This window comes from Vipera berus, assembly GCF_964194415.1.
Source record: "Vipera berus genome assembly, chromosome: 1".
Lineage (NCBI taxonomy): Eukaryota > Metazoa > Chordata > Lepidosauria > Squamata > Viperidae > Vipera > Vipera berus.
The window spans coordinates 68,964,144-68,982,065 of record NC_138202.1 but is presented as its reverse complement, the minus strand read 5'-3'; the positions used below and the strand labels follow the sequence as shown (position 1 = coordinate 68,982,065).

The 17,922-nt window shown below is 38.0% G+C and overlaps 1 protein-coding gene across 1 annotated transcript in view; it reads left to right on the top strand.

Annotated features, from left to right (window-relative positions):
• LOC308678508 (cytosolic phospholipase A2 epsilon-like) overlaps positions 1-17,922 on the top strand; it is a gene marked incomplete at both ends in the record, with an annotated part of 52,326 nt that overhangs the window by 31,136 nt on the left and 3,268 nt on the right. The window contains 9 exons of the mRNA XM_081345725.1: positions 1,206-1,360; positions 2,566-2,643; positions 3,499-3,536; positions 6,806-6,965; positions 8,195-8,331; positions 9,847-10,069; positions 13,049-13,163; positions 14,217-14,354; positions 16,526-16,633. Of these exons, the coding sequence (XP_081201851.1) occupies positions 1,206-1,360; positions 2,566-2,643; positions 3,499-3,536; positions 6,806-6,965; positions 8,195-8,331; positions 9,847-10,069; positions 13,049-13,163; positions 14,217-14,354; positions 16,526-16,633 (1,152 nt within the window). The remainder of the gene's footprint in view (positions 1-1,205; positions 1,361-2,565; positions 2,644-3,498; positions 3,537-6,805; positions 6,966-8,194; positions 8,332-9,846; positions 10,070-13,048; positions 13,164-14,216; positions 14,355-16,525; positions 16,634-17,922) is intronic.

Below are 17,922 nucleotides of genomic sequence, written 5' to 3'. Positions count from 1 at the left end.
TTTTTGTGGTTGTGTTTGTAGTGTTCAACATTTAGCAAAATTAGGTCAGTTATAAACTCCCCACAATGGGGTGCAGCATATGGTTGTGCAGGATTGGCGAAACCTATCGAAAAAGATCTGATCTATCTGTATCTCATAGAAAAAGATCAGATCTTTATCTGTCTCCTTTTTATCACTCCTCCCCAAAGATGTTATAAAGAATTGCTTTTGTGAAAATGCAATAAAGGATGCAACATCCAGTGGAAAGTAATACCCCTTTTGATATGTACTGCCAAGTAATTACAATATGCTATTTAATTTCATCCTGATAGAGCAAATTCTGAATAATTCATGTTTTGAGAATAAAAATCTTTTTGCATCCTAGATCTATGTTGAACTCTATTACTTAACACAGGGGCAATACCCACCTTACCTTTTCAGGGGTACAGTTTCCTTGCATATTCTAATCTGGCAATAAAATGAGAGAATCTGGAGCGGCCTATGAAAATTAGATGCCTGAGGCAAAGGATCACATGACATCTCCTTCCCCTTGGCAGTTGTATGTCACTTCAATACCAGAGCAATATCTTTCAACGCTGGGGTGGCTGGGAGGATACTAAAGGAAGTCAGCTTCCATATATGTCATCTTACTCTATCTTGTGGCAATGGCCAATCGTGAAGATGGTTATTAATTTCTTGATAATTCATTGTTTTCAGTATCTAATTTTGGTCTGTTACAAGTACTCTTAGATAAACTTTTAAATATCTCTCGGAACCCTTTTGCATGATTTGATAACCTTCATATTCTAAAGGGATCCCTAATGTGTGATGCTGGAATCCACATACAGACAGAATATGAGTTCGATTTATGTTGCTTCTCCAATCTAATGATTGAATCAAATGATCAGGAATGAAGGTTTCATCACAGAAAGAAGAGGGGGATTAATTTCCTTGGTTCTTGTTAAATTCTGCATTTCCTAAAAAGCATTAAGTAGTCTTCAAAATAGTATGGAGTTGGGGTTGGGGATTAAAGGGGCAATTTACAAAAATATCTTTCCTTTTCCTTCCCCTTCCCCTTCTCCTCTCCTCTCCTCTCTCTTTTTTCTTTTTCTTTCTTATCAAGAATTTTTTTCATTAATCAAGGAATCTAAATGGCATTTTCAATGTTTGTGCATATTTTCATAGGAGCATTAATTAATCTCAGTCTTGTTTTGTCTTTCATTTAGAAAGAACTTTTACTCTTTCAGTTGGTGGATCCTATGAAGAAGCTCAAAATCTCAATTTAGGTTACTGGCTTTGCCCTGCTTCTCCTGCTAAATTTCACTATATCAAATACAACCAATCAGAGCTTAACATTGAATTGCCAAGGCAGTTCTGTGCAGTAAGTTGCTTGTCTCCATGCTTATAGCCTGTGCCTATCTGAGAGTGTGTTGCATAGCTGTGTCTCCATGACTTTGTTGGGCCAGGGAGGCCTCCAGCAGCTGAGCCACTTAACTTCTGCTTCAACTGCTGTTCCAGGGGAAACTTTGCAAATAAACTCTTCCACCTTGATACTGTTCCCCAGTCCTGACTGCTGGATTTAAGGCACAGCTTGTTGTCTTTAACACTGATACCTATTTTTACCCCACCCCATAAAACAATATTGGCAATATTGAGACAGGACTGGGGTAGTGGTTGGAGCATCATTTTTTTATATACAGCCTCATTGGTGGGAATGAGGTAAGATGCTCAGTGGCTTAATGATTCTGGAGATGGTCTCAGCTCCGTGGTTCGAGCCCAAACATTGGAATGGCAGGGTAGGCTCCTGTCACTTGCCTCAGCTTCTGTCCACCTACGCAAGTAACTAGATAGGTACCACTTGGGTGGGGAGAGGAGCTGGTGCTCTGTGCATGCAGTCAAATTCCTGAGGGCTCTGAAAATTCCTGGTTGCAGCACCTACTTGTGAGGCAGTCCAGGAAGAGAGGGGGCCTTGGGTGATGCTGCAGGAAGAGCCATACTTTCTCTCTGTTGTGAGGCCAACTGACCCTCCTGTGTTGCACTTTGGAAAGGGTGCAAGCATGTACTATAACAGAGCTGGTACCTTGGCAAGCCAAACTGCTACTCTACAATTGCATTGTGGTCTCCTGGATATTGAAATAGCCTCATATGCTAATAATAATAATTGGTCACAATGGTCAATTTCTTGGCATCTGTTTGAGAATGCTTATCAGTCAGTACAAATGTGACTTTGGGGATTGGGTGGGAATACCTTATAATTATTGTAATTATAATTATAATACCTTATAATTTGATGCTTTGGGCTGAGATATGGACTGCCATCAGTAGTCAATCTAGAACACTTCCAAAAATCAGAACAAGCCCAAAGTTGCTGAAGTCCCTGCTTAAATAGCTTGAAGGAAATTAGTGGTGAGACAACCAGTGGTCATTCTACTTCCTGGGCATCAAATATTCCTTCATGATTACCACAGCTATTTTAGCCCCAGTCAATTCCTTGTCACACCTTTTTCCTAACAGACATTAACTTATTTATTCAAATTCAAATGACTTTATTGCGGTATTAACCAGCAAAACTTATTTTATATGCAGATTTCCAGAGAAAGTAATGAATCAACAACAGTTCCCTTGAACTCACTTCCAATAAATGAGAAAGTGAAGATAACACAGGTGAGAATCAGCTGTTGCCTTTTTAGGACAAAAATATGCAAATATACTTTTAGTTCAAAGGGATAATATGAAAACATGGGTATCAAGAGTGGGCAAAAATTGGGCAAAGAGGGCCAGTGACTTCACATATGTGACTATATCATAATGTTCAATGTTTTTGGCTTCTAACATGCCATTTGTACCATCAGCTTCATAGGAATATTTTTTAAATTCTTTTTTATTATTCCTGTTGTTTGATGTAACTTTTAAGTATAGTCTGGAATATGCTAAGTTTTGTAGCATTATGCAGCACCAGAGAGGAGGGAGGATATAATTGATTAAAGTGTTTCAGATTTACCAAATTTTCCTCATAAATTATTTCAGCTAAGCTTCACTTATTGCATTATGATTAGGTTCAACAGTTATTTTGATCACTAGTCAATCCTGAAGTAAATCTCTAATTGTTGTTTTTTCAATCTGCATAATTTAAATAAAAAATTAATAAAAAACAAAGATCTACAATGTAATTATGAACCTATGACTAACTGAAGTCTTGTTAGATAGCTTTTCTAATGTCTTCATCAATTTATATCTGGTAAATCTGTTTGATTCTTTAATTCTTTGTTCTATGCTAAAACTTGGATCTAGTGGGATATATGTGACTTAATTTATCCAATTCTAAGATAAAGCTTCCAATTTGCAGTGCTTTAGGATGAGGGCAATTGCTTGTGCTTAATTCTTTGCACTGGAACTCTTATTGAGTCACCACAAAGGTATCAATTATTGAGAAAATGAAATGTCTTCTGAGGTTGAAAGAAATGAAAGCATAAAACATCATCTCGCATTTAATCATCTTTTATTCCTTACTTTTTTTAGGACAAAATAATTGATTTGAGTGTGAAGGCAAAGGAATGGTAAGGAGACATTTTCTAATCCTGAACAATAACTTCACACATATTGTCTAATTCTTTTGGTCTTAATGGAGATATTCTGTGATGGAAAACTGTGAAAGCTGTAATTATTTAAGAACACCTGCTGTTGTGTAGCCAGTTCTTTGCCGGCATTGAGCAAGACGGAAGGTTCAAAACAGCAACATGCTTTATTGAAGGTCAAACAGAACAGAAGTAACAAGGGAGCTGCTGCGCAGCTATTTATACGGTTGGCCAATAGGCGGCGACCAATAGGTTTGAAGCATAGGTTTCCCGCCCAAAGACCTACTTAGCCAGCTGGAGTCAACCAGTCTGTGCTGGCTAGCAACCGTTACAACATATATGTGAACTAGAACTTAGCAATTGAATGCAGGCAATTAGCAAGCAGTGCAACATGAGCAAACACTTACAACATATACAAAAGGCCAATACATTACACCTGCTATCTCCTGCACCCTTTCAAATTATGTATTTAGAGATAACTAATGGCTACATTTGGAGAAGTTATAGGATTTCAAACAGCCACACAAGATTGGAACAAAGGAAAAGAAATAGATACATTCAATCACTGTGACACAGCTTGATTGAATCATAGAATCATAGGGGTTGGACTGACCTTGGAAGTCTTCTAATCCAGGGGTCCCCAGCCCACAGATTCTGGACTGGAACCGGGCTGCAGCCTATGAGGAACTGGGCTCCGCAAATGAGTCAAGCCCCATACACACACATGGGATCCAGACAGCTTGCTAAACCATTCATTCATTCGTTTGGTCATTTGTTCATTCATTGTTACCCATTTTGTTTGCATGTGACTCTGGATGGCATACACAATTAAAGTTACCATCCTTGTTACTTCTTGGCTCTTTTGGCAATTGTGGTGCATTGATGGGTCAATCTGTAATCTACCAAGATAACCAGATTCATCTCACAAATATTGTATATAGGTAATTGTTGACTTATGACCACAATTAATCCCAAAATTTTGGTTGTAAGTTATTGGAGTCATAAGTCTAGACATAATGTGACTGGACTCAATTTTATAACTGTTTTTATGATGATTGTTAAGTGGGTCACAATGGTTGTTAATCATTAGGCGACTCACATGGTCTTAACTCTAAATCCAGCTTATTTATTTGCGGGGGTTTGGCTATTTTTTCTCCCAAAGCAGCCAAAACCCTCACAAAACATTATCATGTGACCCCAGGATGCTGCAGCTGATCATAAACGCAACCTGGTTACTAAATGCCCGAAATGCAATCATGTGACCATGGGGGTAGTGAGGCAATCATAACTTCAAAGATGTGCCACAAATAACATTTTTTGAATCCATTGTAACTCTGAATGATTGTTAAACAACTGGTAGTAAGTTGAGGACTGCCTATGACATGTACATATACATCTACTTTTTTCCTGCTTAAATGCAGAAATTTACATTTCACAGAATGGAATAACATTTTGTTGGATAGGGCTCAATGTTCCAATTTATCAAGAAGGAGGCAATGATCTACTTCAGGGCTTTTCAACCAGTGGTACAGGTACCACCTGTGGTACATTGGCACCTGGCAGGTGGTACGCGATGATCCTAGAAAAGTGGTAGTGGGAGAGGGGAATGAGTTCAACCAGTGGCAGCACCACGCAAACCTGAGCAAGAGACGGCTAGAGCTGCAGGGCTGTCAGGGCTCAGCGGAAGCAGTAGGATCAGCACCAGGCTCCAGCTGGAGCTCGGCGCTAATTCTGGCACTTCTGAGCACAGAAGAAGTGCCGATCAGCTGGAATAATAATAATAATAATAATAATAATAATAATAATAATAATAATAATAATAATAATAATAATAATAATAATAATAATAATAATAAGTTGGAAGGGACCTTGGAGGTCATCTAGTCCAACCCCCTGCTAAGGCAGGAAACCCTATACCATTTCAGACAAATGGCTGTCCAGTCTCTTCTTAAAAACTTCCAGTGTTGGAGCATTCACCACTTCTGGAGGCAGGTTGTTCCACTGGTTAATTGTTCTAACTGTCAGGAAGTTTCTCTTTAGTTCTAGGTTGCTTCTCTCCTTGACTAGTTTCCATCCATTGCTTCTTGTTCTGCCTTCAAGTGCTTTGGAGAATAGCTTGACTCCCTCTTCTTTGTGGTAGCCCCTGAGATATTGGAACACTGTTATCATGTCCCCCCTCGTCCTTCTTTTCATTAAATTACACATACCCAATTCCACCAACCGTTCCCTGTATGTTTTAGCCTCCAGTCCCCCAATCATCTTTGTTGCTCTTCTTTGTACCCTTTCTAGAGTCTCAACATCTTTTTTACATCGTGGTGACCAAAACTGGATGGAGTATTCTAGGTGTGGCCTTACCAAGGCATTGTAAAGTGGTATTAGTACTTCACGTGATCATGTGTTGTTGCCGCATCTCCAGGATCTTGTGATTTCCAATCAGATGCTTGGCATCATATTTATGATTCATATTTATGATGGTCACAGTGTCCCAGGGTCATGTGAAGTGACCAAAACCTGCTGCAACCACCCAGCTGACAGGCGAAATAAAAACCAAACACACCCCACACCCCATCCCCGCTGCCAATCCACAACAGAAATGTTCACAACAATGAAATCCTCAGACAGGAGGAAGAGTGTCCCTGGTCGGGCAGGGAGGTGTCTTGCTCGGCTGTGGCTTGGAGGGCACTTTTTCAGTGACATTGTAACTTCGAACAGTCACCAAGGGAACTGTTGTAAGTCGAGGACTACCTGTACTTCATCACTTTTTTCTTTTTTCCTTTTATTTGGTCATCAGGTTTTTGACACCTTGCTAGGTGACTGGTGGTACTCGGATGTTGCCATATCCTAAAAGTGGTACAATGGGTGAAAAGGTTGAAAAGCTCTGAGCTACTTTATCCAATGCCTTAGTGAAATTTAAATGATTGTAGTCTGGTCTGTCAGCTTAGTTATATTGTCCATAAGATTTGTTTGACATGACCCATTGTTAATGAATCCATGCTGGCTTCTGGTCATTACCCTGTTTCTCTACATATGCCTGGTTAATTGTCTGTCCAGGTTGTTGCAAAAGGAGTCGTCGTGGCCCTGATATTGTAATGTTTCACAATGAAGCTATTTGTTCTTTTCAAGGCTCTTGATAGGTTGACACAATGAGTTGCATATGTTTAGTCCTCCCAGAGATTAATAAATGTGTCTTTGCTAGATTTAAGCCAATGCAATGCAGCAACATTTATAATGGATATCCTTGTCTACCTTAGGACCCAGGGGTTGTTGTTTAAAAGACCAAAAGCTCCTGATGTGCGCCTTGGATATGGTCTGTGCTCAGATGAAAATAATTTCCTGCAGAAACGAAAGAAAGTGGTTGCTGCAGCTCTGAAAAGTATTCTCTCTTTGGGGCAAGACCTGAACGAGCATGAAGTAAGTGGAGTTCAAAGAAATTATCAACGCAATTCCCTCCAAACTGCATGTGCAGGTAGTCCTCAACTTACAATTGTTCGTTTAATGACCGTTCAAAGTTACAACAGCCCTGAAAAATGTGACTTATGTCTGTTTTTCAAAGTTGTGAACTTTGCAGCATCCCTGTGGTCATGTAATCAAAATTCAGCTGCTTCAGTTCATATTTATGACCGTTGCAGTGGCTCCAAGATCACATGATCCCCTTTTGCGACCTTCTGACAAGCAAAATCAATGGGGAAGCCAGATTCACTTAACAACTATGGCAAGAAAGGTCCTAAAATGGGGCAAAATTCACTTAACAAATGTCTCACTTAACAACAGAAATTTTGGGCTCAATTATAGTAATAGGTAGAGGACTACCTGAACTAAACTACTATGAATCTAAGGGCCTCCGCTTACAGACCTTTGGTATGAAAAAAAAATGAACTTATGATTTGTGAGGTTTGATGATTAGAAAAAACACACACTAGATAGTAGAAAAAAGAGAGCTTTTTCTTTTGTAACCAAAGAGTAAGGTGTAATTTTAATTAGTAATTAGTAATTAGTATTTGCTGCAAAAACATTGAGAAACTATTTCTTCATATTTCTTTTTATCTTCCCTTTTTGCATTTTTTTCTCAGTCGGCTCACATTTATAACTGGTTGCAGAAGCCTGCAGTCATGTGATCATAATTTGTGATCTTTTTTTGCCAATTTTTGGTAAAAAAACACAACCCATTAAGGAACCTGGATTCCCTTAACAATCACATGATTAGCTTAATGACCGCAGTAATTTGCTTATCAACTACTTTAAAAAGTGTTGTAAAATTGGTTCCAATTCAATTTATGATGGAATTACTTACGATGGAAATTCTGCTCGCAGTTGTGGTTGTAAGTTGAGGATTGGCAATGTAGTATTTGCATTTGGCTGTTGTGGCATTTTTGAACTCGAGAGTCTTTCTTTACTCTCCCCTGTTTAAAACCGTGTATACAGTTTTGTCTGTTATATTTATGTAAGGTGTTTTTTTTATATAGTAATCCATCTATTTTTCCCCCATACATATCACAATCAAATAGGGCATTTTATGAAGTAAAGGCCTATCAATGAAAACTTATGAAAAAATCAGTTAGGTTGAAAGTTTTTACCAGAATTCCTTGAGGACTTTTTTTTACCTTCACGATCATAACATGTTCTTTTCTTTAATTGAACAGGTGCCTGTGGTTGCTATGACAACAACAGGAGCTGGTATGAGAGCATTAACAGCCCTTTATGGCACCCTTTGGGGTCTCCAAAGAACGAAGCTTTTGGACTGTATTTCATATATGACTGGATCATCTGGAACCACATGGTAACAGACTGTGTTTTTATTTGGGATTTCTTTCAATTGCTTAGACCCTAAATCAGGGACATCATGCGGAAGCTGTGCCCACCGCATTGCCAGCAATGGCAAAACTGTCCAGATAAGTTGCGCGATGTCACATGACGTTGCAAGTTTGACAAGTCTGCCCTAAAGACTCTTAATGAGTCTTAGAGTGATGAGAGTTTCCTTCAGCAGATAAAGGTAGAATATACTATATAGAATTCTATACAACTATATAATTAAAGCAAACTGAGGTAGAAAAAGAAGTTATTTAGGAACAGATTATCAGATTGTGATGGCAAAACTCAAATGTGAAATTATGGACAATCTAGCAAAATATGTATCTTCTTACTCAAATTAGCTCACTGCCAGAGAACTGGAAGGTAGTTAATTTTTTAAAAAGGGGATCTGGAAAATTGTAGGCCAAGGTATGTGCATATAACATCTGTCTCAGGGAAATTAATATAAACAGTAATCAAAGAAAAGAGTAATAACTAGGCATATAGAGGAACAAACCATGTTAAAGGAAAAGCATCATAAAGGTGTTTTTTTAAAAAAAAGTAAATCTGGATTAATTCCACTTCTGGGGGTGTGGCCAGCATGTGGCTAGAGATGACTCCAATAACTGAATATTCTGGTTTGCAAAAAAGTCTTTGACAGTCAAAGGGTGTTAGGGAAACTGTAGTTGAGGAGTAATAGTCTCTTCTTTTTGTGAACAGTTTAATTAGTTAAAATAGAAAGCAAAGTGTGGGAATAAGTGAGCAAGTTTCTCAATAGAGAGAACTAAGAACTAAAATCCAACAAGGATCTGTGATGAAACCATTACTATGTAAAATTTTCTTAAAAATTGCTTGATGCAGTGAGCATTTGAATAGAATAGAATAGAATAGAATAGAATAGAATAGAATAGAATAGAATAGAATAGAATAGAATAGAATAGAATAGAATAGAATAGAATACTTTATTTGGCCAAGTGTGATTAGACAGACAAAAAAAATGTCTCTGGTGCAAAAGCTTTCATTGTACATGCATAACAACAGAGTAATAATCATAATAATAATAATACCAATCAGAGGGGGTAGTAAAGACGATAAGAATAATAATAGAAATACTAAAGTCATACAACATATATACAGACATTAGACATTACATATACATTTGTGATTGATACTAACCTATTCTGGAAGATAAAAAGCTGTTTTTTATCTATTTGTTTAAATATTGTATTATGTTTTGAAATATTGTATGTTCCCTTCCAGAAGTTAATAGAAGTGCAGGGTTATTTTCCCAGATCACAAAGTTGGAAAATTTTCAGCAATAAAATTGTATAGGAAAAACATTGTATTATTTAATAATTTAGATATGTGAACATACCTTAACAATTAATAATGGTTGAATTTCCAAGTCCAATCCATCAAGAGTTATCTGCCTCTGGTCTTAGAGAGGAATGAGCTTTAATAAATACAAAAGTTGAAATTTCTATTGTATTTTTTGTCTTTTCAGGACTATGACAAAATTGTATGAAGATAGCAATTGGTCAAATAAAGATCTTGGTGAAATCATTTTGCAAGCTCGGAAGCAAGCAGCCAAATCTAAGAGGAGTGCCTTTTCCTTGCAAAATTTGAAGTCTTACCATAAGGAGCTGGCTCAACGGACCATCGCGGGATATAAGTCTTCTTTTATAGACCTTTGGGGACTCATGATTGAAGCCATGCTGAATGAAGGGGTATGCAAAAGGGCCTTTTCTGCATCTCCCTATGTTGTTTCTTAGCTTCTGGGAGAGGAATGGTGTTCTCTAATGAACATGCTTTCTTATTTAGTTCAGCAGGGTTTATACTGTAGATCAGGGGTGTCAAACTGCCGACCCATGGGCCGGATATGTCATGACAAAACCGCGCCCACCCCAGCTGTGGCAATGAAGAAAAAGTCAAGATATGTCACGACACGTCATGTGACATTGTGAGTTTGACACCCCTGCTGTAGATAAATCAATATCTGCTCTTTTTAGCTTTGTCTTCTGCCACAAAAATATAATTCGGCTCTTCCTAGGATCCTTTGTTGTAAACTGAATAAGGAAGAATGTAGGAAACCATAGTCAAATGAAAATGAAAAGCAATTATGGGGAAAGGGTATGGGGAGAGAAAAGGGATGAAAAAATGGACATTTCCGAGACATTTTGAAACAAAATATCTTTTATGAGTACCTATTAAAAGGGCAATGTATGAATTTTAAAATACCATACTACAAAATGAAATAGTCTAAAACATCCAGCAGGATTCTGATTTGGAAATTAAATTTAAAAAAACCAAACCTGGTGAACTTCTATATTGAAACACCTTTCTAAATCAAAACAATAACCCATAGTGCATTAATGAGATGAATTAGATTTCAATAGAAGAGAATATTTGTAGCTCAGGTTTTAACTGTGGAGTCCTTGGTACTCTTTGAGTTTGGTTGTTTGTTTGCAGACATTTCATTATCCAACTAGATAACTTCATCAGAGTGAGTATGGTGTTTGCTTCCTATCTTTATATAATAGCTTGCCTTGCCAGGGTTGTCCTGTTCAATTGCCTGAATTTGATTTGTTAATCTTTCTGTACAACGATTGTTGTGCCTAGCCACTGTTTCCTCAGTGTATAATGATTAACAGAACTCAAATTCTCCACCATCATCATCTTTGGTATTTATTTGTGCAGTAAATAATATAATGCCTAATGAACAACATCTGTTGAACCAAATACAACAAAATAATTTAAAATAAAATTACTTACTTTGCCTCACCCCAGCAGGGGGCAGCACGTGGCAAATTTTACCTGCTCTCAAAAGCTAAATCAAGATTTGCACTTTGACCAATCTGTAAGTCCCAGTTCTATAAGAGCATTGAAGAAATATTGGCAAAGATAATGGGGCAACCCACTTTTATTTTAGCATTTACCACAAGTCAAGCTCACCTTGAGAGAGTATTTTTGAACAGCCCTAATTCGAATATACTTGCTCCTCAAGAGAGTATACAAGAGAATAACCTACCATATGTTTCACACATCTGTTCTCCAGCCTTCACCATCCAGCAAAAGTAGAGAAAGCAGGTGACCCTTCCTGTTAAGATGCTAAGTCTGCCATATCTTCACTTGGGGCCATTCTTATAAGTTCCAAACTTTTCGAAGAACCAGCATTTTTAATTATTATATAATAAAAATCTGTTGATAAGCTCCATCCCACCAGCCTTCCTTGTGCTACTTGGCTTGTCATTTGGAACCGCCTGAAATGTTCAGATGCTTTTTCAAAGCCAGCCCATGCAGAATTAGTTACTAAGATATGCACTGAGGACAGCACTCACAAGATCCTCCTGCTTTCATCTGAATCAGAACGATAAAATTGTCCAGACTTTTAACTATAGACACTTGGATTCAGAACATGTTTATGACACCGCAGGGCATGGACAAAAGGGACAAGGCTTGAGAAATGATGTCTCGGTGCTTTTGTTAATCAAATCCCAATTTCATTTATCAAAGTCTCCATAAATTACAAGCCCCAGCATAGCTCGTTAAGTAATTTAATTTAATTTAATTATGGGACTTATATGCCGCCCTATCTTCCGAAGGACTCAGGGCGGCTAACAACAATAAAACAACAATAAAACAATAAATACAAATATTAAAAGAGATTAAATTTACAAAGCCCCACTAAAAACCAATAAAAATTAAAACAAAATTAAAACCCCTGTCTTCAGTCCAGGTCGGCCAGTTGGAAAAGTTATGTCTTTAGGTCGCAATGAAAGGACCGGAGATCTGGGGCCATCTGAAGTTTTCGGGGGAGCTGATTCCAAAGGGCAGGCGCCCCAACAGAGAAGGCCCTCCCCCTGGGGGTCGCCAGCCGACATTGTCTGGCCGACGGCACCCTGAGGAGACCCTCTCTGTGGGAGTGCAGTAGTTGAGTAGTTGTGATATGCTCTGTTTCTGCATGCATCGATACATTCTGTTCAAAGAATGCCTTTCCCTACCTCATCACAGGCTTATTATGTATCTTGGCTGCATTCTTACCAGATTCAGCTGTGACACAGCCTTATTCTCTGATAGCACTTGTCAAGATGAATCTCTACATCTTCCCATAGTTTAGGGGTTTACCATGGTAAAGAGCACATAGTCCAGCTTGTTTTGAAAGAGATGGTAAACTTGAACTATCCCTACAACTAGTGGATGTAGGGAGTCAACATGTCAAGATTGCACCCAGAACTGTTCACCTTTTATTTATGTGCTTCAATCAGGTGGTTACTGTGTCTGTATTGCCTTTATTTTAAGCCTCTCCATCCCAGATATCCCAACTACAATTATTTGCTATGGTTACTCCTGTTGATTGTGATTATGTTCAGCTACATGAAGCCCTAATCTGAATAAGAGGTTCAGGAAAAGGGGATTAATCTTCTTTGTCTGTGTTACAACACGTCAACCCTATACAGACACACAGCTATTATTTGTCATATCATTCCCCCCTCCCCAATATTCCATTTTCCCCCCTTCTGTCTCAATATTTTATCCTGTGTTGTGAAAAATAACGTGGTTAGTGTTTAAACTGTAATTTTATTCTTAAATTGATGCTCTATGTGGATATGAGGCCTAGGTGAACAAATCACCTGTGATTTCTATTTCACTTAAATTAACCAGATCTATAATGCATGTACATTATTATATTTTTTCACAAAATACAGAATAATCACCATAAACTCTCAGACCAACGACGGGCAGTGAAGAAAGGTCAGAACCCTCTGCCAGTCTATCTGGCACTCAATGTAAAAGACAACATCACCACAAAAGATTTTAGAGGTGCGTACTTTACTGATGGATTTCATATATAAATGTTTTTATTTACAATAGCTGCAATGTATACAGTCAAAACTAGTAATCCACTATAATGGATTTCAGGAAATGTAAAGTAAGGTTAGACTTGGACAGTCTTCAGATGGGGCTGCATGGGGAAATCCAAGGACTATAGGCTGGATTGGGAAGTTGAAAAAAATCTATCCAGGCAATGGCATTTCACTTCAGTACTGTGCCAAAACATCACATGGACCACCCAGGAGTCGAAGACTTTTCATCCTTATGCATAAAGCACCTCAATTTCAATGTTATAAATAAGCCATTGACATTTAAATAATCACAGAGTGAGACACAATTTCAGCTCAAGCACAAGGTCACTAGTTTATTTGGGGTCTTGTTTGCTTCTTTATGTTATACTTCCTCTACATAGTACCAGTGTGCTTAGAAAACATTTGGATTCTGCTAATGCTTCCTTGATATGAATTGCCTATTACAAACAATTTCTCAAAACCCAGAAAACAAAGATTTTTCTTAGAGATCTAAAGAAGTTTGATTCTTAAGTTTTTATTCTCTCTTTGGTAACTTCTGAAAATGTCAGTCTGGAAATACTACATGTATCAAAGCTCAGAGACTACATTTGTATACGCTTATCTTGTATATTTGTTTAACTTTATATACAGCTCTGATACACATGCCAGAGGTGATAAAAAAAACACATATCTGAGCACAGAGAAGGGGAAAAAGCACAAATTGCAGTATTATCTTTTCTGAATAGTTTGTAAATGTTTTTAATTCTTTGTAGTGTAGATAATGCTTACTAAATATAATAGACCTATGAAATGTTTTTATGTTTGCTGAAAGCTGCCTTCCTTCATTTACTACAGGTGGATTTGGAAAATAGTAAAATGTTGGATCATTTTTGACTTTCATGTGTTGTTAAGATCAGACAGTCAACATTGAAAAGACATAATTTATTTAAGTAGTTCCACCTAAGAAAGCATCCCTTCGCTCCATAGTGAAGGTATGATACTAATGTGTTGTTGTTGATCTTCATTATAGAGTGGTTAGAATTCACACCATATGAAGTAGGATTTCCGAAATATGGAGCTTTTGTTGCTGCTGAAAATTTTGGAAGCGAGTTTTACATGGGGCACATAATGAAGAAACTTCCAGAATCAAGGATATGTTTTATGCAAGGTGACTTTTTTCTAAGGGGCATTTTCCCTTGTTGAAGATACCAATGACATCTATGGGGTTTTCGGGAGAACTGGACTCACTTTGCAGCCAGATTCTCAGCTGAATACATCTAGTATTATCTCACTCCTAATGGGTGAGCATTATTTAAAGAATCTAGAACTCTATCATCATAAAGTAGTATGTAAAAGGGCAGGAAAAAGATGATGCTCTCTGTCTCTCTCTCTCTTCCCCTTCAGAATGTGATAGTATTCTTAATGAAATGAAATTAAAATAATAAGGCAGCACCTCATTATTTGTCATTAACTGTTCTAATAGAAGCAACTGGAAAATACAAGATATAAATGCTTCAAAGATAGCTATGTTTAGAATATCGCTTCAGTTCTGACTGCATTTAACAGTAATACTTCCAATGGTTTTCTGGACAATTCATGTAACGATATTGCTAGAGGCATTTATTCTCTTACTACTCTGTAAGTATGACTAGTTGATTAACAGTGAAGAATTCCACTGAATCAGGGAGATTTTTTTTTAAAGTTCCAGAACAGAGATGTTCTCGGCCAGAGCTTGTGGGCAAGAAGGGCTAGGTTGATCCTTCTGTGCATGGCTTGTGGGCTACTTCACCAATTTCTGTGGTTCTTTCTTTTTTCCTACTTTCCCTTAACTGGCACCACATGCTGCCATCACTTTTGAATATAAGTGCAATCTATCAGCAGGAGAGAGGAGGGCAGGTTGGATATCAGGATGGCAGCTGAGGTAGGGAAAGGAAGACACTGGTGTCAGAATCCATTTATATCACATTCATAAATGTATGTTTAAAACATTATCCCCCCCATGGATTCTGCCATCTTCCGAGGAAGGAGGAGCGCATGTGGATTCAGCCTGCCTTAGGTTATTTCAAAGACCAAGGGAAATCTTTTGAACTGGGGGGAACAAAAGGGAGGTTTAGAGAAGAAGGCATCTGGCCTGTGTCTTCATTTAATTCTGTAGAGGAAGAAGGCAATAACCATAAAGATTTGAAGTTCCTTTTTTCCCATGAAAGGGATGACATGAAGTAAAATGATGGGGGCTGACCAAATGGGGTTAAGGGAAGGGAGGTTGAACCGGGAACCCTTTATAAAGTTTCAATTTGTAAAATAATTGTTCTGTTCCAGCCTACTTCCGGCCCTGCAGAAAAGGCAGGGACAACCCCTTTACAAAAAGGCAAGAGGCTGGAACTAAGCCTGCCAAATTTATTGACACAAAACAGAGCAAACAGAGCAAAACAAAAACACGAACCATGAAACAGGAGCTATTCAAACGATTGCCTTCAGCAAACCAGCCCTCCCACAGATTCCCCTTTTAAACAGTTCAAGGCGTGGCTTCTGTCTGCCTCCTTCTGAGTTGCCCCATTGCCTTCCTCTGTTTACTCCTGATTGACTGCCTCCTGCGTTGGGCATCCTTGAACAGGGCCAGCTGTGGGTCATCTTCATCCACGCTGTCAGGCTCACACAGCTGGGTCTGCATAGTAACCAGATGAGAGGGGCCTGGCTGAGGGCTCTGCGAAGCCTCAGGGCTGTCCTCTGCAGGCTCTCCAACACCCCCCTCCTCCTCCTCTGAATCATCCGACCCAACTGCCGAACCCACAGGCTGACCCTGAATCACAACAATAATACTAAGTCCTGTCTTGTATTTCCACAACCAAGTATGTCCTAGTAAAAATTCCTTTTGGACTAGAACTGACTCCAAGAGTTTTTGTTTTCCTAAGACGTGGATTGGGGTGGGTCCTGGGTCCTGACACACTGGAAAGGTTGGAGAAGAGGTGGGAGAGCTACTATCACACATCAGCAATTTAACTTAGCCTATCCAACTGGGATACTCACTCCTTCCCATAATCTTTCTAGCACTTTCCTTTCCCAACCTCTTCTTAGTTGCCACCACAATCACTGGCCGTACCTTTCCCCCACTTTCTTCATCCCAAAACACCTTCTGATCAAATCATGCATGTTCTGGATCCATGCCCAGCCCCTAATACAAAATATGTATATTTCTGTGTAGACATGGAGTTTCCCAAACTGTCTGTTCTATGTACAGAACAGTTCATGCACAGAACATTGTTTCTGTCTCCATCTCAACAATAAAATAAAGTTTCAAGGGGAAAATGCTTTAACTTCACTGATCTCTTCCTTTCAAAGGATTATGGAGTAGTGTACTTTCCAAGAATCTATTAGATGCCTGGCATGCGGCAGACAATTCAGAAGATTTCTGGAACAGATGGACCCAAGATTCTGTCACAGAGATTGGTAAGCTATGAAAAGTTGTCCCAAAGTTGGAATTTTTACATTTACCATATTTTTCTGCCTTGCCTGTACAAACTGAAAGTTCAGATAACCTCATACCGAGGAATATGTATTCAGATATAAGATATAATTTTAAATATAATGTATTATTTTATAGTTACATTGTGTACTATTACACTATGTAGTATTATGTACCATTACATAATCTACACCTAATAATGTACTTAGGACTACCATTAAATTCCCAGCAAAATTACATTTATTTTATGCAAACTAAAATAATATTTTGGAAAAAAAGAAACGACTGTTATGTAACTTTTCAGTGGTTGAACAGGTCTTATATCCCTTTGGACAATTTTTTAAATTTGCTTCCCTCTTTTTGCATTACCAGATTTCATTTTGTTACCTCTAATTTTCTATCCAAATTACTTTATGTGTGTAATTTAGCTCTCCCCCTTTTTAAATCTGCTACTTACTAGAAAATATCTTGAAATAATACAGTAATTTGATTTTTAAAGCAAATTATTTTAATAGATATTTCTCTGAAAGAAAAAATTGTCATATGCTACCAGTTAAGAGGGCAAAGGTTAATTTTGGCTAATGGTTTGTTGTTCCTTCAAAGGGCAAAGTAATCTTTTATATCTTTTCAAACACATAATATAGTAATACTTTTTCTATACCTTGTTCCTTCTGTATGACACTGCTTCACACTTTCTCTTGCTAGTTTAGTTAAATCGAGAGCAGAGCAGCTAGCTCCAGTTAAACCTTAAGTGTTAGCCACCATTATCTTTGCAATATAAAAATACCATTTGCTTATTATTATGCCTTACAAACTCAACATCATGGCTTCAGTTTGGTTCACGAATCTACTCAGTTCTTTTATGAAGCGTTCTCATGCCTTTATAGTCCTGAAGAGTATCTGCTTTGGTAAATATTCATGCATGGTGAAAAATTTCAATAGCAGATATAAATGTAAAATTGTTCTGCTCCCAAAGGTTCCAGCAAGCACTGCCAATAATAAGGGACTTCAGAAAATGTAATGCAAAACATCTGGAGAAAATCTGGGTTTTAATCCATTGTGGTAATAAACACCAAAGTAAAATTCAGGAACTAATTATGCAACCTAGGCTTTCGTGTGTTAGCCTACTGAAATCTAAACTCCCACTTGATATAGAGTTTAAGATGCACATACATGTGTGAGAGAAAGAAAAACTATTCACGCCACCAGTCAATTGTTCACCTTTGGGTATCATCTGAAGTGCATCGTACACTAGTACAAGACTCTTATTCAT